Source organism: Lonchura striata, chromosome 5, assembly GCF_046129695.1.
Source record: "Lonchura striata isolate bLonStr1 chromosome 5, bLonStr1.mat, whole genome shotgun sequence".
In the NCBI taxonomy this organism is placed as follows: Eukaryota; Metazoa; Chordata; class Aves; order Passeriformes; family Estrildidae; genus Lonchura; species Lonchura striata.
The window spans coordinates 61,214,568-61,241,727 of NC_134607.1; the positions used below are offsets into that span (position 1 = coordinate 61,214,568).

General features: G+C 39.5%; 1 protein-coding gene across 3 annotated transcripts in view; it reads left to right on the top strand.

Moving 5' to 3' along the window:
• Positions 1-14,155: 14,155 nt before the first annotated feature.
• Positions 14,156-27,160, top strand: part of PTPN12 (protein tyrosine phosphatase non-receptor type 12) — a 68,961-nt gene continuing 55,956 nt past the window's right edge. For 2 of the 3 annotated variants that reach the window (XM_021548340.2, XM_021548339.2), the window contains exon 1: positions 14,222-14,438. In XM_021548340.2, the coding sequence (XP_021404015.1) occupies positions 14,340-14,438 (99 nt within the window). In that variant the 5' untranslated portion in view covers positions 14,222-14,339. Of the gene's footprint in view, positions 14,439-27,160 lie in introns of all 3 variants that reach the window. The other variant, XM_021548341.3, reaches the window with a different exon arrangement.

Consider the following 27,160-nt stretch of genomic DNA (forward strand, 5'->3'; position numbering starts at 1 on the left):
GTGACACAAATGAAAATCATAATGTGTCTACAAGAGCTTTGAAGTGAGACACAAATATAGGACATCAAGGCAAACCATCTGGATGAGCTCTGGACAGGTAGATTGTATAAACAATTCCTGAAAAATATTCTTAAGGAAGGTTTGGTATCCCTGCTGCCAATTTTTCTGGGAGAAAACCTTTCTCTATGAGAAAAAAATATGGGAAAATTTAGCTTGTAATTGAATGTAAAATTGGAGGCTTACATTACTTTTTGTCAAACAGGTCTCGCTTTGTTTCAGAGTATGAGATGCAGGACCAGGCACAGCCAATATATAGCATAGTCTACAAATTATTCCTCAGATACAGAGGGCAGTAGTATAATGTTTTAAGAAAAAAAAATCTTCTGGATAGCTGATAGAAAACTTAATCAATTTTTACAGATATCTAAAATAAAACCAGAGAATTATTGGCAGGCAGTGAACTAGTCCTATAAGAAAAGGAAACAGTTCTTTTGAAGAAAATGTGGAAATTTGAGAAAAATCCCACAGAACTCATGCTGATATTGTGGTGACCAAAAAACATGCAAGAATAATTGCAAAAAAACCTAGAATTCAACACAAGGCAGAAACAGAAGAAAAAAATACTTTTATTATACAGAGACTATTAAGGATAAACTTAAAATAAGTGTAATTTCTTAATAAACTTACAATTTGTGCTAATTTCTGAGGCAGAGCCTGAAAGCATTTGGCAATGGAATTATTCAAACAGAGAGGTGACCAGGACCTACTTCCAGCAACTATTGCACCAGTTTTATTAATGAAATTCAGCTAAATAATTAGTCAGCAAGGCAATTAATAACAACAGGATAGCATTAGACAGCAACATTTATGATAAAGTTGTTTCATATAACAGAACACATGAAATATCCCGGAATTTCAGATATTTGAAAGGTATGGAGGTCTCATAGATGCCCTTGCAGCCTGTATTATTTGGAGATAAATAGACTTGGAAAACTATGTTGAAACAGCAAAGCAAACACTAAGGCAAATGAACATGATTAAGACCCTGTCTTGGTTTACTTCACTATAAAACCACACCTCTGCACCCGAGAGCCTCAGTCACATGTACAGGATGGAAGCAAGAAGATCACTTTGGCAAAAAGAAATTTGAGGGTGTTCTCATGAACTCAACCACCTCTTATTATGGGACTGTGAACTGTGACAACAAAAGTGGTGAGGGTAAAGAAATGTAACTGTCTAGCAAACCTTTAGGTCCAACCACGAAGCAGTGACAGAGACCTCTTATTTGCAGACAATGAAAACATGAACCAGCAAAAGATATAAAAACTGTGGTTCAAGTCAAAGAAGCCACATTCACTCCAGATAAAAAGATATTCCAAGCAGGATTACCATCCCTCTGTTTTCTCATGAACACAAATTACTTCTGACTTAGAAATTGTCTGGCACAATATAGAGAAACTGTATTTATCTAAGATTTGGAGATATGCAGCAACCCTTTTTCTGGGAAATCTGACAATTGTGCAATGGCAGTGAGCATGTGCAGTTGTGAGGAGGGGTGTGGCATACATTAGAAACCTTGGACATTCATAACACATTGGAGATTGTGGCTCCATGTGTAGAGCAGGCTTAATGTTTCTCCAAGAAGCACAGCTGTACATGCACAGTTTGATGGCACAGCCCAGAAATTCCAGTTCCATTCTTCAGGTGAAGCACAGATTACTTCTGTGCACAGTGACTCAACACTTACAATGCACTACTCCAATTCTAATATGGGTAAGAGCAGTTGCATCTAGCTCTGCACCTTGTTTCCAACAGTGACGACCAAGTAAGTTTCCTGAGAAGGTTATAAGGGCCCTTTAGAAGCCCTTCCCAAAATACATGTTGAGTGTCTGCTGATCAGTAATTCTGTGACTTCCTAAACTATTTGATGTGGGTTTGTATTGAATAGTGCTAGGTCTCTTTTGGTTCCATGAATTTATCAAAATCTTATTTTGAATTCAGGTACAGTTTCAGCATCCACAATGTCCTGGCACAAGTTCTGTTGGTTAACTATGTGATGAGTAAAGACACAGGTCCTTTTGTTTGCCTGGAGACTGGTGTCTTCTGGCTTCATTTGATATCTTCTAGATTTTGAGCTGAAAGAAACAGTTATTTCCTACTTACCTTATTCAGGCCACTCCTGATTTTACTGTTTTCTAGTATATTATTTATTTTTGCAAACAAAACCTTTAATCTATTTTATTGTTCATCCTGTAATCACTCCATATCTTTAATCATACTTGTTGCACTTATCTGTATCTTTTACAGGACTTCTATATCTGTCTTCAGATGGACACATAACTATAAACACTGCTGAAGATGTGGATATGTAATGTATTTATACAACAGAAAAATAATATTTTATATTCTTGATTCTTTTGTAGTGATTTTTAGCAATGTTTGTCCTCATTTTACATTCCTCCAATGTGAATTTTTGTTGCCTAGTCATTACATGGTAGGAAAGTCTTATGTGAGTCTGCAATCAGCCATAGTCTGTATCACTGACTAATTCAGTGACATCAGCAAATATTTTCATCCCTTTTTGACACTGTTTTCTGATCCCTTGTGATCTGTGTTGAGCAATGTGGACTTCAGCACAAAGCCATGTGGGACTCCATGTGTGATCTCTTTCTACTTTAAGAGTCAACTAATACTTTACTTAATTTCTTCCCATCTTTGAACATTTCTTCATGTCTGATTAGCTTCCTCAAGAGAGCCTCAAGAGCCTCAGGAGAGGCAACTTTTTAAGTGCTTTCTGGAAATCCAGACAGATGGTATCAAACAGATTTGTGCTGCCAATGTTTTATTGACATGTCAGAGAACTTTGGTAGATAGGATAAGCACAACTTCTCTTTAGAAAAACCATGCTGGCTCTTCCTCATTGTACCATATTTATCCTGATGTCTACCAATTCTGTTGCTTATTATTGTTTCTTCTGTTTGAATCAGGGTATTAGTTCAGAGTATTGAAGGTCTGCCCTGCAGTCCTGCTTAAAAACTGGTATGAGGGCAATGAGCAATAAGTTTAGCAATGACTTCTCTGGGCTGTCTCTAAAGGGAGATGAATTAAATGGATACACAATTAAGCAGCTGGATTCCTGCCTTTGAATTGCATGCAGGAGACAACCACAAGCTGCTGTGCCCATGCTCTGGCATGGGCTGAGCAGTGCTGCTGGGATCACTGCATTTGAGAAGCTTCTTCATAAAAATCCTGCTGAGTGTTTGCTCTCCTGTAGATCTCCATTTCTGTGAGCAGTATAAAAGACAACCATTCATGTTTAATTTACAATGAAGCAAAGCAAAAGCAAAAAACAACTCATGGCAACATGTAGATTTGCATTTAACCAGAGATCAGGCTTTTCAGGAATGGTGAATTTTGCTGAGCATATTAAAAGGCTGTTTATTTGGTAATACCTGTTTTACAGAATGTGACTGTCGACTTGACTGGATTTGTATAATGCAAGTAAAGCCTAAAATTAAAAGCAGATTTAAACCATGAGTACAGATAACTTTGTGAGCATTCCACTTTAGCAGCTGTGTGTGGACCTGAGAATATTTTGGCTTTCTCTGTTTTTGTATTTACTATTCAAAGCATTCAGACACACTATTACCTACTCATTGACTGCCAGATAATGATTATGGGAAAAATGGTGTGCTTTACTATGTTAGATTCTCCTTGGTTGTTTGGGAGAAAAATAATGTAATCCAAAGAGTTGCTAATGGATTCTGCAGGTATTTCCAATAAGATAGTCTGTATGTACATATAGCAGATTTGATCAATTAAATGTTTGTCAATTATATGTCTTGTTCTGGGGGACTTCCTGGCTGCTCAGCAAATATATCCTTCCAACACACTGACACCATACTAATTTGTAAAAAATACTAATGGTCCAGGCAGTGTGTCTTTCACAGGGCTGTAACTTCAAAAAACATTAGTGAAAGAAATATGCCTTATTATTTTTATACATTGCCTGTGATTATTGCTGTCATAAATTAGAAATACTCAGGTGTGTTTTCTGCCATGTGTGCTTTCGATTTGCTCGATGCTGTCTGTAATGAAAGGCACAATTTTTATCTTTGCTGCTCTGCCCACATGCTTATGGCATTGTTTCCTTTATATTAATAATTTACATCCTGTTAAATTCTTTGACACAAATACTTTGAAAATGTTCTGTATGCGCTATAATACCTCATGGTGATTTTTTTATCTTGCTAATTTTGTTTCTGAAGTTACATCAGTAAAGGAGGGAAAACCATTCTCCATTTGTAAACACAAAGTTTACTGTCCTGGACAGTATTGTCCAGGGACTTAGTATTTACAATCATCCAGAAGGCAATGAGTGTGAATTTTGCATTTTGATTGAGATGGTTAATGTTGATGTGAAAACAACAAACCCCTCCATGTTTGCAGAAGATTGCCTACTGACTATGCATCTGGCAATGTAGCAGGTATATAATTTTTTCCATGTACAGAGAATATGTTGCACTTAGAAAATAGAACCAAATAGAATGGTTTCTGACTCTAATCAAGTAGAGTTTCTTCTGTGATGAGTAGAAATTGATGCTTACCAGAAATATAAATTGGTAGAACAACCAGGAACAGTAAAACAGTAGGCAGCTTCAAAGTTAAATAATTAACCAGCAAACATACATTCAATCAATACTGCAAGCAAGTTCTGTTAATACTGAGGTCTTAGCCCTTTCAAGAGTGCATTTATTCGAGCAATTACTGCATTTTTGTACATAAGAGCTAAATAAAAGGAGGAAAAAAGATAATTTTAAAAGAGCTTGATATTAATTTTCTTCAATAAGGGATGCTGAAATGTAACAGCTGCATTGTACTTTACCCTCATTCTTTGTGCAGATTTCCTTTTATCACAGCTGAATCCTTCTTGTCTTCCTCTTTCTATTTTAGTTCATATTTACAGATTTTATAATCCACTTTAGTTTGCTATGAAGCTAAATAGCCCAAAGTCTGTACTATGAAAATGGAAGTTTAAACTACTGGAAGTTGCATGCTAGTATTTTTGGTTTTCTGGATTTTTTTTGTTTTGCAAGTGGAATTTCTCAGAATTCAGTCATGAGCACAGGATTATTCAATGGTACTATTAATCACCTTCATTAATTATCAAAATAAGAATATGCTAATGAACTTTTTGGTGGCAAAAGGCTAAAGAAGGAAGAAAGGCAGTCCTTGAAGACCTGAGGACCAGGAACAGGGTGGTAGTTAGAGCAAAATCTATTGCACTGGAGGGTAGTTGCATTACAGGCCTTGTCACAGAGTTTGCATTTACACCTTCTCATCAACTTCTAGATGTTGTAAAAATCCTTTCTCCTCAGAGCATGCACATGAATAAGAACATGCACCACCTCTACTACATGTGATTCCTCTTTCTAATGGCTGTCATTTAAATTCTACCTCTGCCATCCAGGATATCCTTTGTGTCTCCAGGTCAGAACTGTGACTCCTGAACCAAGATGTTTGTCTTATGGCCAAGTTTGCCTGGGCTTTTCTCCTTCCACAGCCTCCAGTTTTGGGGAAGTTCTACATTCAGGGGGAGAAAAAACTGAGCATCTTATTTATTTACTTATCCAGCATTTCCTATGGGCCTGAGGTGACAATATTGGATCATAGGGATGGATTTCTCAAGAAAGAGCCCTCCTTGAAGGCTAGGTCAGTTGGCTTACTTGCATTCTGGGTCCTATTCCAGTGTTACATTGTCTGTGGCAATGCCAAAGCCTTGATTAGCCTTGATTAGTAGCTGATAGCTTCAGGTACTTCAAGACCACAATTAGATCACCCCAAAGCCTTCCCTTCTCCAGGTTGAATAAACCAAATTTTTTCAGCCTTTTCTTGTACGAGAGGTCTTCCCTCCCTCTAACCATCTTGGTGTCCCTCTTCTGGACTCATTCCAACAAGTCCATGTCTTTCTTGTGCTGAGGACCTCAGAGCTGGATGCAGTACTCCAGGTGGGAATAATGACAGCCACCCATTAGAGAACCTTTGGCCATTTCTTGCTGCTGTTCTCAGGCAGCAAGCATCTCTCTGGGAAATTACATACTGCTCTTGCTTACCAGCAGTGAAACTCTAACCAAAAGGCATCCTCCTATGTTTCCTTATTCTCCTTCAGAATTACATCTACTCCTTCTGTCTTTTAGCCTTCATCCTCAGCAAGCAGATGCAGAGATTAGGGAAGTTTTTCAATAATCTGGAATTTGGCACGTACCTAATATTCCCCATCCAAGAAAAACTGATTCATCATAAAGAATTTATTTGACTCTCCTGCTATGAGGAAGACCCTGATAGAAATGATGAACAGTTTATGATGCCAGAATAGGGCAAAAGCATAACTTTTCTAGTATAATAAAACAAAGATGGTTGTGATGAAGAGATATTTTGTGCTGGAAAGAATATCCTTGAACAATTGAGGCTGAAAATAAGAAAAACCTCCCAGAGTTATAGCACTGAGGTTTTGGAATGTTATTGTTGTGTGGCCAGTGGAGGCAAATAATGTGATTTATTTGGAGATGAAACTTGACAGTGTTATTAATTGGATTATATTCAGATTTACCTGTGATGGCAGGAACTTGGACTTGGTGACTTTTGCTGACGTTTTCCAGTTCTTACCCTATATTCACCTATTCCTAAAATTGGAGAGCATTTTAGCCTAATTTCAACAGTCAGAGAAATCATAAGAAACTTCAGACTGCAGAGGAGCTCCCAGGTGAACTCCACATGATGGTCTTGAAGACAGCAATACCATTAGATAATACTCTTATTAAAAAAAACCCCAGCTTCCCCTCACTCTGTGTGGGTTGATTGAGAACTCCTTCTCAGAATGAGATGGCTCATCAGTTCTAGATTTCACAGTCTGTATTTATTTATTCTTATGATTACATTGTCTTTTAGCTGAAGTAGAACTTTTTTCTCCTTTTTTCTCCTTTTCTTTTTAATTCATTGATCAGTTGTATCCTTTTTCAGTCTTCGTCTCCAAGTCTTTATTATTCTCTGGAAAGAGAATTTCCATTGGCCTTTTCACACTAATAGGCCCTCAGGAAGTTATTGCAATCTCTTTACAAACATATCGATAGAGCAACACTAACACTCATTGATTAGTGTTATTTGCATTTTTCTATTAGGTCTTGAAAAAATTCAAGTTGGAAAATGAGTTTACAGAGAGAATTGGCTTTCCTACTTCTATCTAAACTGTTTATTTTTAGCTAAATATTACTGAATATGGAAGCAGTCCGGTTTACATCCTGGTTTGATTTCCTGTTTACATGAGCCAGTCTGGTGTCACCATCGTATTTCTGGACCATTCTGGAAGCTTGTGTGCAGCCTTCCTTCCACCTTCAAGGAGAGCTGCCCTACACAATAGAACTATTGTTGTGCTCTCTGATAATGAAATATGAAATATTGTTGAACACAGCATATGCTGGGTTTATGTCACTTGCTATAGCACACAGATATAACAGCAAACCTTTCACTGAAATGTGGGAGAAAACTCACGTTAGAGAATAAAGTCATAACTGTACCCATAGTTTTTTGAAGTTAACATATAAACAGATCTGGTCATATATAGGGTGGCTCTCTATAGTATAATTTATGTGAACTTGAGGGGGAGGGGTGTCTTTAGTTTTAATTTTTTTCCCCTTCCCATCTGGTTTTGTTTCCCAAACTATAAGGCTTACTATTTCCCTTAAGAGACTATTAAAATATATATTTTTTTAATCTACAAAATAGTTGAGAATCTGAACTGGTCATTATGACTACTAATGATCATAACAGCAGGCATTTCACAGGAGGGACTCAGGGAGCTCAGTTTCACCAGTCCATCTAATGCATTAGCAGTCTCTGTCCTTGTTATTATTTTAATAGAATTTTCAAAATAAAATGGAATAGTATGTGCATCCAGAGAATGCTCATACCAGGTAAAAGAGCAGTGTTACACAATTTTGGCTTAGATTCTATCTAGCAATTTTTTGTTTTATTTTCAGTAAAGATGCATTTTAGAGAAGTGGGAATACTTTAATGTGTACTGATGAATGTAAATCTAGAGACAAACAAGTCTAAGCTTTGTTTAAGGGTGATATAAATACTGCTATGCTAATGGATAAGAACCCTGAAATTGAACTGGTTAATTCTTTTGTTCTTGAGGCTGATTCGCAGTAATTGAATAAGATAAATTAAGCAAAGCTCATTCTGTTTATAGGAACCTTTTGGATTAGTCGATACAAAATTCCATACAATGATTATTTTTTTACAAGGAATACTGAAAACTTTATTTTTATTCAATTACCCATTTTAAAATCATATTTTGAATGAGTTCCTCCCATTAGAACATCCATATTCTTCCCTGGTGTCTTTTGAACACACCAGTTTTTTTAACAATGCTCTTTTCGATACTTGCAGGCAAAGGCTGGAGAGCACAGATACCTAGCATGGCCTGTGCCCAGGCTTACCTTCTGCTGCTGCTATTTCCATTTCAGATGTGCTGCGGCTGTGCCTGGGGAATACCCTCGAGGAAAGCTTTGTCACAGGGAGGCAAATGAGGTTCCCCGGGGCAGCCCACCAGTGCAGTACTGCAGCAACCCACGCCCAGGCAGCCCGGCTCAGGGGCACTGCCCAGGCACAAGGCAGCACTCAGAAATTCTGTGTCCAATTTGAATAAGGTCAAAAGATACAGATGGAAAATGGCTCCTGATTTTCCTGGTTCAATAGCACAAAGCAGGTCTCCTACTGCATAAATAGTGACATGTATAAATAACAGTCATCAGGTCTCGCAGGGAAGGGTTTACAGTGAGGCTGTCGAACAACAGCTATCAAAAGGGGACACAGCAATTAGTTTGAAACCCATATGCTATTTATTTTAATACTGTTAAAGACTTACGGAAATTCTTGATTGTACTCGGAAACTTTTTTTTTCCACTCATAAAAATCAAAGTACCTTGATCAAAAATCTTTAATTAAAAGAAATTTAAAAAGAAAAAGAAGAAAAAAGCAGAAACATTTTATGTCTGGACAGTATTTCACAGCTATTTTCTTTTAAAAGTTGGTCATGGTACAATGTTATGCTGATGATCATAATGCACACTCTTTTTTTTTGTTTCAGCTGCTAGCAATACCTAAAAACCACTTTAAACCTCAATGCTGCTTCAGTAAGTGCTGTAGCAAGAACAAAGTTTCTTCTGTGTACAGAAACTGTGTTGGTATTGGGAGGGGGCATATGCTACACTTAGTCAGGATTTCAAAATATGCCCTGATCATGGAACTCAGTAATTCTGGTCTAAAATTCTTATTACCTGCATAAGAAATGTCACATATAAAGGGTTTTAGCAATATCACACAATGAATCCCAGAAGATGGTAAATAAATAAATAAAAATTAAGCAAGCTAGGTAAAATTAAATTGTAGTAGGAGTATTTTCAGTGGTAATTACAGGAGTCTGACATTGCTGAATTTAGAGTAATAGAGGCAAATGTCAAGAAATTCAGCAGTCACATGGCACTTAATGAATATGAATGGAACATATTATACAGACACTGATCAAATCTTTATGACTAATTTAAAATAAGATTAGTTTCAGATTTAAATCAGAAATTCAATTATTTTGTAGTATAGAAAGGATACAGTGTATCTTACTTAGATCTATTGTCCACAATGCCTTTTGTTTCCAAAATTAGAATTTTGAGACTCCGTGGAGGTTGCTGTATTTTAGTTTGTTACTTATAATCTAAGTGGTTAAATTGTAGCTGAAGATCAGCCAGAAAATTTGATACAGTATTTTTATCATCTTCAGAAACAAAAGTGACTAATACTGAAAAGTTTGAGGATAAGAGTATATAAAAAGTATGTGATTCTAATATTCCTGAATGTTTCATTTAACTATTTTCAACCAGCTTGAAACATTTTGACATTCATGGAAAGACACATTGTATTTCAGTTTGTCAGATCAAAGACAAATGTTTCACTTGGACTTAGTTTTTATGTGTACCCTTGAGCTGTTCAACAGCTTCCTGGCATTTATACTCCATGCTCCAGTTCTTTCATGTGCTGAGTCCCTAACCCAAGTTGTGCTGACTTCAATGGTAAAGACATTTCTGCATCTGTAAGTATAACAGTGCATTGTTTTTGTCGGAAAGCAGAAAAACATTGCCAAAATTGTTTCCTGTGGAAAATGTAACTTTTACAGAAACAGCATTTTCCATTGAAACACCACATTTTTAGAAACTTCCAACTAACTGCACTTAAAGTATATTTCAGGAGTGTTATTATGAAATCTATAAATGCTAACATCTATTTTTTATCCTAAATAATTTTGATTTCAAAAACTTTTCAGATACCCAGTATAGATGAAATTAATTAAGCTTTCATGTATAGGATATATTTATCATAATTTAATAATAATTTCAGTATTACATTATTAATTATACAACAACATAAAGTGTTATGGTGAATTATGGTTCTTTTGCATTACTCCAAATAGTGAAAGTTCATGGGTCTGCAGATTATTGCAGCGGGGAGAAGAAACCGGTGACAAAGTGAGCAATCATTGTAATGTAGTCACACAAAATTACAAGAATACACAAGGTCTTGTTTTGCTGGACAAAGGAGGTATTAACACTGCTGGAGGTGATGCCCTTACTCAGAGCTGTAGGGTTCTTGCACCCTTCCCTCCCACCCCAGTTCTTTGATTTCTTTCTGTAACATACTTTTGGCTAGATATGTGCTGGGTTCTGAACACAGCTTCAAGCCACAGAGGCACTGAAGCCAAACAGCTTTGATGTGAGCCTGTGCCCCATCGCAACTTGAGGGAAACCTCTGAAGGTTGGTAAACTGGGATGTGTGGTAGTCCCACCCATTGACTGGGCAGCACCATGGTATGCAGGTCAGGAAGCACATTTACTAATTTACACCATGTTTACCTTGTGGGAACATGAGAAGCCACCTTGGAACAGAAAAAAGTGTCTGTCTTCCTTCCCTGCTGCAGCTGGAGCAGTGCACGGCAAGGCAAAATGAGATTATAGCAGAGAAGCTGTAGGTGATTTACTTGTTTTTCTTCAAGGACCATACTTGTATGGATTGTTAAGACAAAACTAGAATTTTCTTCTACAGATTTGGGTTGAAACTTCCTGTTCTATCTATAGGGTGAGTAATTCATGCTGTGTGTCTGTTTTTCCGCCCTGCTCCTACAGTTACACAAATAGGCACTCATGCACACATGTTGCACTGGTCAGGTGTCTGGGGTTAACCCAGATAGTATGAGCCTCAGATCAAAAGTCTGAGTTAAAATGCTATTTTTGCTGCTGAGGCTTGAGGTGTCTGTTCATAGCACAGACATGAGACAACCTCATGCACCATTTGCAGGGCTGTGGGAGATAAAACTGGTGCTGTTTGGTTTGCAGCTCTCCCAGGTACATGTACACATACACAGGCAGACAATGCCTGGCACAGTTCTCCACACTATTCCTAATTTCTTTGTTTCATATATAACTTTGTTCTGGCTAGTGACACATGCCTAGTTCAGGGGCTTTTTTTGTCTTCTGAGACTGTATAACCTTCTTATCAGTTAAACCAAATGAAAGGCCACAGCTACACTTGCTGGTTTACAACACTTTGTTACAGTTGAGTTGCAGATGGTGAATTAAGCCAGACTAACAACTGGGTCCTTTCCATGTCAGGCAATAACGATACAGATTCATCATGATATTTCTTTTCCTCTTCTGTAACTTGGTTATGTGAATAAATGCAGAAAACCATATAACATTCAAGACTTCATTAATTGGTTGTGTAATCTCAAGTATCACTTTTCTGAAGTTACCTGCCATCTGGCACTGGGAGCAGGTTTGCCAGGACAACTGCTGAACAAACAGCAACCTTCCTAAGCAGATGGAAATCCAGCAAGATGGCACAGAGAAACTATCTGATGATCCAAGACCCAGCTATCCTTGTGGTCTCTGGTCTCTCTCTAATTTCTGTCTTTCCCTTTAATGCTGCTTTTTGGTATTTTAGAAAAGGAGGTTTGGAAAAGGCGGAGAGGAATTAAAACAAGAAAGGCAGATAACCTTGTGGCTCTTTGGGGCCAATTGATTAGCTTATTATGGAAGCTGGTGCAAAGGACATGGAGAGGAGACTGAACATTGACAGTTGATGTGTTTGTGTGGAGTGCTCACTAAAGGCTTCACTAAACTGCAGCACAGAACTGATGCCCTTTCCCAGCTCCTTCATGTGTCCTTATGTCTCTTTTCTCTATATTAGCTGATGAACATCAACAGCTAAAAAACCCAACCCCTTAATAAGATGCTGAAGTCTGCAGCAAGTCTTGTTAAAATGCTAAGCCTGTCAATTTTCCAGCCTACCCTTCTGCCAGAGATGGCTGTGTCTGTAGCAGATGCAGGAGAAGGAAATGTGTGTCCATGCATCAGCAGCTACAGTTCAGGTTCCTATCTCAAAGCTTGCCTCCATCAGGAGGATAGTAAGTTGGTAGGCTGAGGGTGGTAATGTGCTATTGTACTAATTCTGGTGTGGAACTGGTGTTCTTTGGCAGCCTTCTAAAACAGTAGTATCTTACACCAACACAAAAAGACCAAGCTTTTTGTAGGTTTCTTTTGGTAACAAAACCAGATTAATGGAATGATCAGAGAAGAAAACACGCCGATTTTCTATGGAGCTATATTGCAGCTGAGTGAGTTCCCTGAGCCGGTTCGATGTCCTGTCCGACAGGGGCTGTGTTGGTGGGACTGCGAGCGCCGCACGCTCCCGGGGCAGGGAACGGGCGATTGGGCAGGAGTGACTTAGCTGGGTTATACTTCTCAGCTTGGATCTTTATCTGCCTGCGTGACAAGCTTTTACTGGATCAACAGCATCACTCAAGGCCGTGTAGATCTTCATCAATAAAATTACATTTTGAACGACTTCACTTGGCTATATTTATTAAGCTATAAGGCTATACATACACACACCTCTACAATTGCTTTACTTTGCTTAAGCAGAAGTTATAAGTGTCATCAGGACACCAAACATGGTGTTTAACTTTTCCATATAACATTAACAATGAAATAGCACCGTTGCCAAATCCTCCAACACCACGTAAGGCAGAGATTTTAGGGTATGTTTAAAATAGGAAGGCGCGGGGTGTCTGAGCTGCGGTGCCGAGGGGCGCGGGACCCTCTCCCCGCCCGGCACCGGCCCGGAGCCCGCAGACACCTGCCGGCAGCACTTCCATGAATCAGCTTCGCCTGAGGACATTTTTATTAAGTAGATCTCTCTGTCTATCTATCTGCACACACATACATATATATATATATGCACACACACGCCCACACATATATATATATGTACACTTCATAGAGCATACACTTACATATCTATATATATATGAAAAATTAATATAAACACACACATATATATACCCTTAATATACATACATACAAACACGCGAGGAGCGGTCCCTGGCCAGGTGTCGCGCCCGTCCCCTGTCCCGCCCCGCCATCTTCCCGCTGCTCGGCGTCCACCGCCGCCGCGCCTCGCGGCACGGACCCCCGGCACTTCCCACGGCTGCGGGCTTCCCACCCGGGGCGGGACCCGTCTGATCCGGGCGTTTCGGTAGGATGCTGCGTGAGCTCCCAGCTCCGGGACGCGGCGCTGTCGCGACTACATGCCCCGACATGCCGCTGCCTCCCGGCGCGGCGCCGCGGGCACCCACCGCCGCCCATTGTGCCCCGGCCAGGGGAAACCGCGCTCCGCTCAGCCTCCCCCGCGCGCCAAGTGGTCCCTTCCAGCGCTCCATGAGGCGCCCTTCGGGCGATCCCATCCATGGGAAACGGGGGGGGGCCGGGGGAGAGGGCGAGGCGTGGAGCCCAGCGAGCGCTCCCTCGAAGCCCGGCCGGCCAGTGATTGGCGTGCCCTTCCGCCAATAGGGCGAGGCGGCGGTCGGGAGAGCCAATGGGCGCGGAGCGCTGCCGGGTCGGGGCGGGGCAGAGGGGAAAGGGCGGGGCGGGGCGGGCGCCGCGCGTGCGCGGGGCGGGGGGAGGCGGGGCCGTGTCGTGTCCGTGTCGCGGCTCCGGGGAGGGTCGGGCGCAGGGAGGGGAGGATGGAGCGGGCGGCCGGGCGGCCGTGAGCGGGGCGGGAGCGGAGCCAGAGCGGGGCCAGCAGGCCGCGGGCAGGCCCGGGCGCGGGAGAGGCGAGGCAGCGAGGGCAAGGAAGGCAGCCGGGTGACGGGTCGTGCGGCGGAGGGGGCTCCGGGCGGAGAGCGGACGGGCGGCTGGGCTCCCGCTCCGCAGGGCGGTCGGCGGGGCAGGATGAGCCAGGAGGAGATCCTGAGGAAATTCATTAAGCGCGTCCAGGCCATGAAGGACACGGACCACAATGGGGAGGACAACTTCGCCAGCGACTTCATGGTGAGGGGCGGCGGCGCGGGCGGGGCTCTGCCGGCCCCGGGGCGGGGGGTGCCCCGCAGCCCCTTCCCCATCCCCCGCCGGCGAGCGGGTGTCGGGCGGGCGGGCGGCGCATCCCTGGGGCTGAGCTGCTATTGTGTGCCCCGGGGCTCGGCCGGCTCCCGGTGCCCGCCGCCGCTTCCGAGCTCGGCGGGGGAGGGAGAGTGTCCGCCGGGATTCAGCCTCCTTCCTGCCCTCCAGCCCCGGGAGGTTTGTCACCGCGGCCCTTCCCCGCTCCCGGGGAGCCGGTGGTCAGCGGCTCTCGCACAATTAACCGGGGGCTCCTCGTCCGCCCGCCCCGCTGCTTCCCTGAGCACATAAAGGGGACAGAGGCGAGGCGGGGGGGCTGCGAGCGCTTCCTCGCCCTGGCAGCCCCTTTTCTGCAGGGTTGCCGTCTGTGATGTCAGCTGGGAATAATCGGGCACTCCTTCCCTCCTTCCCCTTTTATCTGCTCCTGTAGCTGCCTGCTTGTGATTTCTCTTCTTTCCGAGGAGATGTGTTAAACGTATTGATAGTCCTTGGAGGAATATTCATTTTCCCTTCGCTAACGTCTCCCATCCCCCATCGCAGCCCTGCCTGTATCCCTCGTCCTTTCTTCCTTCCAGATCAGTTCGTCAGCCTTTGCTTAACGTGTGCTCTCGGGGAAAAATTCTGTTGGAGAATTAGTGCTTTTCCTGGTTTATTTTAGCTGTTTAATCGGGCTGTTACAATATCTCGGGAGTTTTATCTTTTGAATTGGTCGTCGGAGCTGTGAACAATAATTTTGATTGGGCAGATGTTGCTGGCACTTTTAAATATAATTTAAATGCTTACTATTAAAATGCAGTTTGACCCACAGAAGAGCTGAAGGAGAGCGGGTTAATGCCTTCCGTATCTGTCTTTGTAGCTCGTTTTATTATGCGTGGCTCTTTGGGGTTAAAAGCACATCGTTAGCCCTTTAAGCTGTCAGTCTGTGCTAGTGGTCTGGGAACAAAAAAAAAAAAAATCTCAATGTCAGTGTCGCATCGGAGATTGTCCGAAATGTGGGGAGGAGGCCGCGGATGTTGCGCAAGGCGGAGGGGCGTTGGGAGCGCTGGCAGGTCCAGGGCTGGAAGAGGAAGTGGACTTTGGGAAGTAACGAGTTCATCCAGGGTGGGGAGGGAGCCCGTGGGAAATCGGCCACGCTCTTTGGGCAGGATTTTGCAAATGCTGAAAGTATGCTGCTGAAACATCTGAGCGTGTGGGAAAGGAAGAGAGAAAAGCGTGAAATGAAGAACGGCATTGGAGCCATAGGACCCTTTTAAATCTTCACGTGAGAGCTTAAGGTTACAGAATTTGACAGAAGCTTTTCATTAAGTCGTAGTTTTAGTAATACAATTGCTATTTAACACGAATTGACATCTTGCCTTGTACTGATGAGCCTGTCTTGTTAATGTAAATTATATATACTTTACAGAAAGGCTGGCCTAGACTGTTGCAAAATGAGGGACGCTTTTAATAATCTTTATGTTAAGTACTTTGTTCTAGATCTCCTAATCCGCCTCTACCATTCCATATCTGACAATTATCCTGATGTTTTAGCTTTGTTGTAGTCAAATGATATATAATAGATATTTTTATCATACTTTCTTTGAAGCAGTGGCACATCTGTATGGAGAAATAGCTTTTGGTTCAATTTCTCTATTTGACAGTGGGTTGTTTTTGTAGCTTTCAACAGTATAGACAGTGAGTTTTCCCATTGCTTTCCTGTAGCTGCAACAAAAGAGAATATGGATAAAAATGGGAAAATAGGATTATAGGAGCTAATTGGCAAGACATTTCAGGAGAAAGATGTATTACCTGAAAGAGTGTTAAATGTTTTGGGGAGAATTGTGTGGAAAATTTATTTTGTCCTTTAACACTTTGTTTTTCAAACTTTCGTATTTGATTTTTGTATCGGAAATTAAAGGAAAACCAGGAAATTAGGATCATTAGTTCTAATATTCACCTTTATGTAATAAAGCACATATAGATTAGTGTGATGACAAGAATCATAATTGCTGATTTTTAAGGTTTTTTTTCACTATGAATGTACTGGAGTATTTTGGGATTTTTAGGGTATGTGTTTTGGTGTGTATTTGGCTGTCCTAATAGAGCCATGCTTATGTCCTCTTTAAAATGATTGAAGAGGAGGAAGGAAAGAGAGGTAAAGGGGATATAAGTTTCAGTATTCTGTTCAGTTAAAGAATGAGTAGGTATTTTTTGAGGGTGAGAAGGGAGGAAGTTGTGTTATCTCATTTAAGTGCATGATGTTCTGTGGCTGTTAAATAGTGGCAGGTTTGTGGAATAGGAATTGCTGTTACTCATCCCTTCATTTCCAAGTCAAAATGGAATCTAAAATATGAATGGAATAGTGGGTGAATGCAAATTAAAACAATTCTTTAGGTCTTTATTGCCTTTGAATGTGTTGAGTAATAGGCTTAGAGAGTTGTATATAGGCCTGGGTGAGTGAACTGAAAGTAGGTGCTGGCTGCCAAGGAGTGCTGGAGAGGTTAGAGAAGCTAGAGGTGTGCACAGGTAGGCTAATAAGCCTGGCTGATTGCTATTGAAAGTCCAGAGTGTAGATGACTAAGACTGCAATTTAATAATGCCATTGACATACCTGGAAACAACTTCCGCTTGGAAGGTGGAAAGTTGATTATTACCCACTCCACCAGTGCCTCCCCCCCTCCCCCTGAGATCAAGATTAACTCTATGATCTGGGCACCAGTAGCAAGTTTGTTACTGGAAATCAAATGCATTTAATTAATTTGCATAGGAAGTAAGCAGGACTTATTAGTAGATCACTTCAGTACTCTGGGTGTGCACAGTTAGGATTAAATGAAGTGGATAGTTTGAAAACAGGACAGACATGCCTGTAAGCCTTGCCAGTAATCATATATATGTGGATATGGGGCAAGTGGGCTTTTTCCTAAAATAATATAGGTGAGGACTTGGCTACTATGGTTGTAGTACATCCAGGAGTATATTTTTTCCTGGGTTTTTGCTGACATTGCTATTTGGGTAGAAGGAAATAAGTATAGATTGTTTCCTCTTGGTGTTTCATGCTGTATGAATACAACCAGCATGGTCTAGGTTCTGATTTTTTTGTAATGAACATGTGCATTACATCAAACAAGGATTGGAAGTCAAAGTTCCACATGGAGGAACAGAAAACAGCTCTTCTAGAATTTAGAAAGACCTTTATAAATATTATTTGCTGATTTCTTTTTGAATTTTAATTTACCCACAATTAACACATTTTTGTTTTCTTACATTATAGTTATGAAAAAAACATTCTGACACTCATTTCTCTTGTTTGATGTAATTGCCGTTGTTATAGGAGAACCGAAATATGAATAGTGTGAACATTTACCTTCAAAAATCAGATGCTTCAATTGTTTTGTCGTATGACAGTCTTGCTTCATCTTTTGAGTTGTAGATTTAATATATTAAATATATATATTATATACAATATATATATAGTATAACAGCTAATCTATTGTCATAGGATACCGTGTATGGCTGAATTTTTTTTTTTTTGTGTGTGATGGATACTGTGTAGGGGACCTTCAGCTGCTGTTTGGAGGTAGTGGTGTCAAAATGGTCTTGTCTTAGATCATCAGTCTAAGTAATAAGATTTTTTTGGCAACTTCATTACACCTAGTCACAGATCTCTATACCTTTCATTCAGGAGGGCACAGGTAACTTACTCACCTAAATATTGTGTGTCTGTCTTCTGTTCAGTCTATCTAAGATGAAACTTTTAGGTTAGGAAATAGTAAAGTACTCACGTTGAGTATGAAAGAATGAAAGAATTTGAATGGTTTGAAACAGGTAAAAAACTAGTTTCTATGCTTTTTATATCTAGTTGGTTTGGTTTTGGTTTTGACATTTTTATATTTAAGCACTTCTGATTGTTTTGTGAAAATGCTATTTAAAAAAGGGGTGATGGAATGTGCTTGACTTGTAAGGATAAAATGTAAGGATAAAATGTAGCTGGTCAGAGTAAGTGCTGCACCAGATGTTATAAAACTTGCTTTGTGAGTTTTTTGAGACTTTTGTCTGTCTTTTGTTTTTCGGTCATTTTTCTTGGGAAAAGGCACAATTTAAGTGCCTAAAGGCTGCTTAAAATGAATGAACAGTCTACACTATACTAAATCACTGATTAAAACTACTATGATACATAGTGAAAGTCCACATACTGATGCCAGTCATGCTATAGAATTTGTTCTGGTTCTGAGGCAGCACTAGGGATACCAGAAATACCTATTCAACTGTAGCACTTCAGAAATGCCCCTCTTAAAGCTTGTCTGTGTATTAGTGTGCATTTGCATAAGCCTTTCTGATTCAAATACTATTAGTGCACCTCTTGAGTATCTGTCAAGATACCTTTCAAATTTATAAGGCAGGCATATAATCTGGAGACTTATAAAACATTTATTTTTTTCACTATCTCTGCTTTTTTTTTTTAATCCCACTGTATAGACATTTTTGGAAGTGATGTTTTCTAGTATCTGTTTAATGAGTTTGGGGCTTGTGATATATTGTTAGAAACTGTAATGCTTTGTCATATGTATTATAAAATGCATGCTGTCTTTTTCAAGAGATGTCTGTATCTGTAAAGGTTAAACTGGGAAAAATGCTTTGGTAGAATCAACTAGATGGTAAACTGTTTCTTGAAACTTCAAATCCAAGATTTAATTGGTGTAAGCAGAGGTTTACATGGAATTCTTGTGAATTGGTTTGTTTTGAAAAAACTATTTGGAGCACTTATTTTCCCTGGAGTGTGACAGAAGGAGTAATTGCCTTGGAGAAAATGACCTGTACGTGTGTTGTACAGCTGATCAGTCATAAAGAACTCTGCTCTTAGCAATGAGTTAATAGGTCATAGGCAACTGTCACTTTAGATATGCCTTGTGCATTTTTATCATTTCAGGGTTAAATAATGGATCTGTTAGTAGTCACCTTTCATATTATGCTTAAATTTGCTTGTAAATGTATTTTTAAAGTTTTGTTTCCATTTACTGTATTTCAGCTAGATGCTGTTAATTTATCTGTGGGGGGCACACCCCAGCACATGACTTCATTGTGTGTGGTTGTAGTCATTAAGGCCATTCATAAAGCTTCTTCTACATGAGCCAAATCTGGTTGGAGCAATGTGACTGAATAGTCACTTCAGTAAGCCCAAACTTTAGAAGCTTCTGAAATTTTGTGAAATACTGTTCATTCAATGTTATATGCAAATACAGTTTTGCATGAACAATCATTCAGTTTAAATATTCAGCTTCTTTGTTCCCTTCTGAGGAAGTGAGTGCTGTTTCTGTTGCTTCAGAGATGCCATTCTGAATTTTCGTAGAGGCAGTTGAATACAGCCACAAAGCTGCTGTAGTGACCCTGGGGTATAAGAACTTGCAAACTCTGCCTAAAATTGCTGTTCTTTCAGCACATGAAACTAAACCAAGTCAGTTAGGCAATGCACTGGGTTGTGTCAAATAGCTTGTGTGGTAATAAGTTCTGTTTGCTCGTTTTCGAAAGACAGCAGTGTGTAAGTCTACTGTTCTCATGGAATAAAGGGTTGTGTATGGATTTTGGAGAATATTAAAGAATTGTTCAGAAGGAGCAAATGGTAATGTTGACCTTGCACCTCATGGCATACTACATGCACTCCAAATAATTTAAATAGCATGTCAAATACATACTTTGTTTTTATTCTTACCTCAATTCTACAGCACCTTTTGCTGTGTTTAGTTATATATGTATATAAATACATATCAGTAGATACCTATATATGGATATGTCTCATGTGACCATAATTCATCAAATTTAGACCCTAATCTATAGATCTGTAGCTCCATGTACATGCATATGTGTTTATAATAAGCATGGTTGTAAGTCTGTGTAGTACTTTGCATACGTGTCACTGCTCTATAGTATGAATTTCTTGGTTTGGATTGCATGTAGTTTACTTTAAAACTGAGGTAGGTTCAGGTTGTTTTTCCTTAATGCTGTTATAGCTAAATTTAAGTTATCAGCTCTGTGAGCAGGGGAAGGATAAGCAGATATTCAGATTATCTAATGTGTAGCAGCAAAAGTCTGAGGCTTCTATATTAATCTCTTAAAGCCATTGGTTTGTAATAAACAGGAATTATGTTCTGTCTTCTTCACTGTTACTATTTAAGATTTGTGGATTTCCATTGTGTACTGTTACAGTTTGACTATAGTATGCTCAGTACAGAGGACTTTTTGGCATAGGGAAAATAGTAATGCATTTCTTAGTGTTGGGAAAACATGAAACAGTAGGAATACCTTGGGTATGCATTTCTAGAACTGAAATCAGATGGTAGATGATGTTTTTTCTTGGTCTTATATAACAGCCTTCAGTTAGGGAGAGGCATCAATGTTAAAGGTCAGATAAGGAGCTGAGTAAAACACAAGTGAATTAGGTAGAGCAGGAGCTCTTCGTGCCACTAGGAAGTGCAGTGTTTGCATCCTGGTGTTTTCCTCAAGCTGTTGTACTCCACAATTGCTATGGTTATGCCAGCACAGGCTTGGATAACTCAGCTGTGTGTGTTTGTCTGCATTTTTATTTCTTTTAACTAGCACATGAATGTTGCAGAGAGATTAAACTCTGTTTTCCTGCTTCATCTGACAAAAAAACTTGATAATAGAAACTTAAGTCATGAATTATTTGTTCAAATTTGAGCAATCAGAATGTGTTTATGAAAGGAGAGCACTCTGGTATGGTTGTGGAGTTTTGGATCTGGAACCTGGAGCACAGAGAGCCACTGTATTGTTGGAGCCGTGTCTGGAGTTCCTCTGCATCATCAAGAAACCAGATTATGTTCAGACCCAATATTGATAAGACAATAGGAGTGTGAAGCCAGGGGTTTTACTAGGGAAGCTGAGAGTGCAGCAAGGTAAGGAAAGAGTTGTAAGAGCAGAAGAGCACAGTCAGGACTGGCAGACTTTAGGGCTGTCATTCTGGGTTGGAAACTTGTTTTAAAGTGTCTCTAAATACCTTTGTCAGGATGTTTCAGTCACTGAGGTTTGCATAGGAAGGTTACTGCTTGTGTCCCTGAGGGCCTTATTCTAGCTGCTGTTTTGTCATCAGCTTTAGAATGAAAAAATTCTTACACAGCTAAAAGATCAAGTAGAGAAAAATGTTTCCCAAAAGGTACCAGATAAATAGAGGTATAAATGGATGACCTAGTTTAGTTGACCTAATTTTTGCTACTATCTGTCCTCCTACAAGCCAATACTTTTAATTTCTTTAAAAGGCAATTTTATTGGTGTTAATTTATGGGACGACTTCAAGGCAGTATTGTCCTAATGGAAGTGTCTTGTGAAAGTAAAACCTGGAAGAATTGAATTATCAGCTCTAAAAAGCAGCAAGGCAGTTACTTCAATGGGGGAAAATATCTGGCTATTACAAGATGACTGAAGCTATGAATGATGTTGCCTCATGGGCTACACATGTCATTAGGAACAAAGCAAATAAAGAAATATGTTTCATTCATTCAGATTTCTGTAAGGAAGCATCAATAATTTTGAAGGAAATCCTACCATAATGCTTCTGACAGTTTTCTATATTAATTTTCCTTCTGAGCTCCCTTAGTTCTGCAGGAAGAATTGAATTACCCAGTGTTAGGAATGGGCCAAAGGCAACTATATGAGTAGACTGGAAGTTTCAAGTGCTGAATGGATTGGTTGGGTTGTGCTATTTTTAATTTGCTAGGATTTGGATAAATCGTAACACAGTTGTTAAGGGTATCCATATAACTTGTGTTCCTTCCTTTTTGGCAGAAGGGTTATACTCTTCATGTTTTACATACAGGAGAGCAGGCCTTGATTCCTAAACATTATTGAAATTTATTAGTTTTAATTGCCTGATCTTTGCTATGATTTTTGGTGCCTAAAGTCACGGGTTGGAAAGCATCAACCTCTAAGGGAAAGTTAGCTTAGTTAAAACCATATTGCTTTAAAGAATGTATGTACTACTTTAATCTCTTTCATTTAGTTATGACACTGAACTTGTCATTTTAAAACAAACTTTTTTACATTAACTTTGTTTTTATGTAGTCTTGTAAGTTGTAGCTGGGTTTGTTTTTCTAAAGGTCAGAGTACAGCAGTGTCCTTTTAAACAATTTTACACCTTGTTACATTTGTCCTGCTGTCTTGTCATTCTTGCTGCCTCGTGTGGATGACATCTGCTTTTTGTTTTTCTTCTGAAAACACACAGATGTTTTGTACTCTTTGTGATCACTAGAAGAACAGCTTCTATGTGGATCAGTGGAAGAGTGGGGTTTTTAGGGGTCTGGAGAGGTAAATGACCATCTTTCAGCTGTGCAGCTGGTAAGGATTTCTCCTCTGGGCAGCTAATACAACCAAAGAGGCTGAAAGGAAAGTGGTAATGAGTGATGTCTTAACTTCCTGCTTTTATTGAGGTTGGGCAGTCAGCACAGCACCTCTGCTGTTATTGCCATCCTTGCTATCTTTATGATTTGCTTTAGGGTCAATATCATGGGTGAGAAATTAATTTTCTGTGCTGAGCTAGACTAGTTCTAAGTTCTGTTTCATGCACATTTTTCCTGGACTTACTGACATGATTTCCACCTATTTGTCTTGGGCCTGTTCCAGAATTTTTGTATAGTTTTCCACTGTTGGTTACATTTCTAAATACATTTTGTCTTCCATTATGAGAGTATGGCATTATTTTTATTCTCCCAGTAGTTCTTGGAGGACACAGCTATCTTTGAACAACTTGGTTCCAAGCTGAAAGGATGTTTCATGGGTTTCCTGTCCAAGTGTTCAGAGGACTTGTCAGTGTAGGTTATGCATCCTGTTTAAATGACTGATTGCTGTGGGAACTGCACTGCTCTTGAGAAGTCTGAATAGTGTTCTACTCTGTCCTAAATGTTTCACTTCTTATTTGATTGTGTTTGACTCTGTAGTGCATAACCCTGCATCTGTGGTATAGCTTCCTACTTAGACAAATGTTCTTATTGGATTAGTTGTCTTGTTGTTTCACTGGACAAAATTAAGAGATCAATTATTATAGAGAGCAGACAGAAAAACAAGTGATAGGAATAGTGCACTGCTCTTAGGCTGTGGGTAGGCTGGGTTGGAAGCTGATGACTGGCTGCTCTGTGAGTAAAATTAATCATGGAGATGTCTCAGTGGTAAATGTATCATGTTCTGCATATTTGCAGTGCACAGCTCTTTTTTAACTGTTTTTACATATGTAAAAAAAAAAGTTTTAATTCTTCCTTTAGTTTCTACTTGAATCTTTACCTTCATGCATGGGAAGCAGGATTACAACTGGAATGCTTTCATTATTACTTACTCCCTCATGTATATTCTGATTATTTTAGCCAATAGGTAATTGTTAATTGAAATGAATACAGTTGTCCAGTAGGAATACTCAGGGGAAACATTTAGCTCAAAATAAAGTTGGAAAATGAAACACTGCAGGGAAGGGCATATGTAGGTTAGTTGAACTGCTTCAAGAAACTGAGAATTCCTGCAGAGTTGAATTGATTATAAATTGTCTATAGGGCAGCATCCCTATTGCACAAACTGCTAAAGGAAGGAAATAATTTCATAGATACTGTGAATGTCCCCAGATAGCTCTAAGTATTCAACAGTTACTTCTAATATTTCAGGTTTAGTAGTTTAGGTGGTTACACAGAACTGTGTGGATTTTTATTATGACCAAATTAGACTGTAAAATCAATTTTGACTCATTTTCTTTGAGGTTTCATAAACAGAACTGTGATGTTAATGGACATATAGGGAACTGTATGTAAATGTTAATGGAGAAAAAGGACTGGTTTTAGGCAGGTAGAAAGGATGTGAAAAGTACTATAGGCACACACTGGAATTTACTTTAGTAAAGAAATATGGTGTTTTATAGATGCTTTACTTTTCTGTTATTTGTACTTCATGAAGATGAGGCCAGAAGGGAGAAATATATGTTGTTTCCTTTAATAGCTCTTTGCTACAGAACTGTATTAAGTGCTACACTGGCACTTAAAGCTTTGGACATCAGTCTGCTTTTCAAACTGAGTGCTCTGAACGAAGTTGTTATTAAGCTGCAGGTTAAGTCCTATCACAACCTTTTATATTTTCCTTATGAAGAGAAGAACTTTTCCAGAGGGTATTCTACAGAACTGCTGTGGAAATTGCCCTGGCATTTTGTAATAACACTGCTACAGTTGCTTCTTCAACTGGTACCATCTATTTTCTTAATATTTTGACCAAGATGATGAAATGTGAGCTTTCATTTATTTTCCCTTTTGTGGTGAAAATGCAGCTTGCAAATTGTCTGAGATGTCAACTTCCTATTTTTGTTGTTCTGAAAAGAGCAGGTGAAAGTGGCAGAGAAGCCTAGTTGTCTTTTTTACAAATTACAGATATCTATAACCGGTTGATAAATTATTTAAAATGAGATACCAATAACACTAAAAAAATGTGTACATCCCAAAGTCAGCAAGTTCTTGCCATAAATCAGTGTGATTTCCTAAAGGGAAATAATATTTCTTTCTAAAATGCTAGCTAATTCCATAACTAATTCCAATATGGCTTAGCCTAAATGTTAGCTTGCATTTGGTACCTTATACATGATCAAACACTCTAGTACTTCTGGTGCAAAACTGTAGCAACATGTCTTTCTGGCATGGCAATTTAGAAAGCATTAGCACTGTTTAAATTGGTGATCCTGTGAAAATGAAGCCAGCATCCTGTTTCTCCAGCCTTACAGCATACATAATGGGCTTCCCTTCCTGTATTCATAGAAAAAGTATTTTCTGTCTGGTACAGTAAGATGATATGATCATCCAATGAAAGTATGTGGATATAAAAATCTCGATGATGATGTCTTTAGCTCTTATGGAGAAAGGTAACTTCCAGATGTATTTAAGTGTATATGAGGTCAGGATATGTTTAGAAGTTAGAAATGCAGCAATGAAGTGACAAGGGAATTCAGTGAAGAGATATAAGTAGGTAAAGAATTTATTTCTAGAGACAGTATGTTTCAAACTGAAAATGACTGTGATTTTTTTGCTAGGTAGAGAATCTTGTCAGACATGTCAGGGAGGCACTGGAATTGGCTTTTTTAAATAAATGCAAAAATTAGTTTCTTTGAGTGCCATGTGTTTTATTTTTATTGGGCTGTTGTAGTACTTACCACTTACCACCCCCAGAACTTGATGCTGAAGCCAGGAGTTTCCCATATTGTATACTGATGGTGTAGATGAAATAGTTTGCATGGAACACCTGAATAAGATAAATTATAACAAAGCAGACAGTATTTACTTATTGTCTTGGGTTTTTTTTCCCCCTCCTTCCCCTGCTAACAGGTTCTTTTTTGTGTGGTACTGGAACCTGGTGTTTGTTGGTAATAACTGAGAAGGTCACACTGGAGAAGTTTCTGGAGAACTGTCTCCTGTGGGAGGGATCCCATGCTGGAGCAGGAGAAGGACTCGTCTCCCTGAGCAGTGGCAGAAGAAAAATATGCAATGAGCTGACTGTCACTTCCATTCCCCATCTCCCTGCTCTGCTTGGGAGGAGGGCATAGAGCCTGAGAAGGAGAGAGGGTTGGAGGTAGGGTATTTTGGTTTGTTTTATTGTTTTTAATATTTGTTGGTAATAAATTCAGTTAATATCCCCAAGCTGAATCTGTTTTGCCTGTGTTGGCTGTCAGTGAGTGATCTCTCTGTCCTTATCTTGTGAGCTTTTCATTATGTTTTTCTCTACCCTGTCCAGTTGCAGAGGAGAGGGGTAGAGTAGTTTTGGTGGGCACTTGGCACCAGCTAGGTTCAACCCACCACAGCAGCTTACCAAATTCATATGCCTGAGCTGCAGATCTGTTAGGATGGAGATCCCAACCTTCTCTCCTTCCTGTGGCTGGTAGGTTAGTGGGTATATGATTGGCATATTGTGTGAAAAGTTAAATGCATAATGTTTTTAAATTTATATGCAAGGCTTGAAAACCCTTAAAATTCATAACACATCTTACATAACTAAAGTTATCTGACTTGCTTCTTGAGGTTATCTTGAAGGTCCTGGGGGAAGAATTTTTGTGGAAGACAAGGCAGAAATGCTTGCTTATGTGAGCTTCCTCTTATTCATACTCTTGTCTTTGACTGTCTTTAGCTTAATGAATCTAGCTTCTGGACATTATATAAACAAGATATCTTTCAGGAATTCTGTATTTATGTTAGCTAGTTGTTGAATCATCCTAAGAAGTGTGTAGTTTTCACTGGGCACAGTACTTCTGTCAGATCTTACGCAAATTGCAACATTAATTTTTGAGCCATATCAACTCTGATCTGTCAGAATGTTTTAATTCTGCTCCTCTCTTTATGTTGTGATTGGAATTTACTATTTTTTTTTAATTTCTGTTTGTGCTACCTTATCCTTGGGCTGCTAAAATGATTTCCTAATTTTTTTGAAACCTTTGCTTTCTATTGGTTTTGGATGACAGAAGCCATTGCATGATGAGTGGAAAAAGCATTTCAATAAGTTTCATATACTTCTTCAACTTCTCCTCACTTCTAGACTAGAAGCTCTTCAGAACAAGCTTTAGCTTCATACAGGTTGTCATGGATTTGATGAACTGAAGCTAAATTATTATCTATAGTATAGTTTGGTACCCTTTTAAGCTTGTGAGTATTGCATGATTAGTT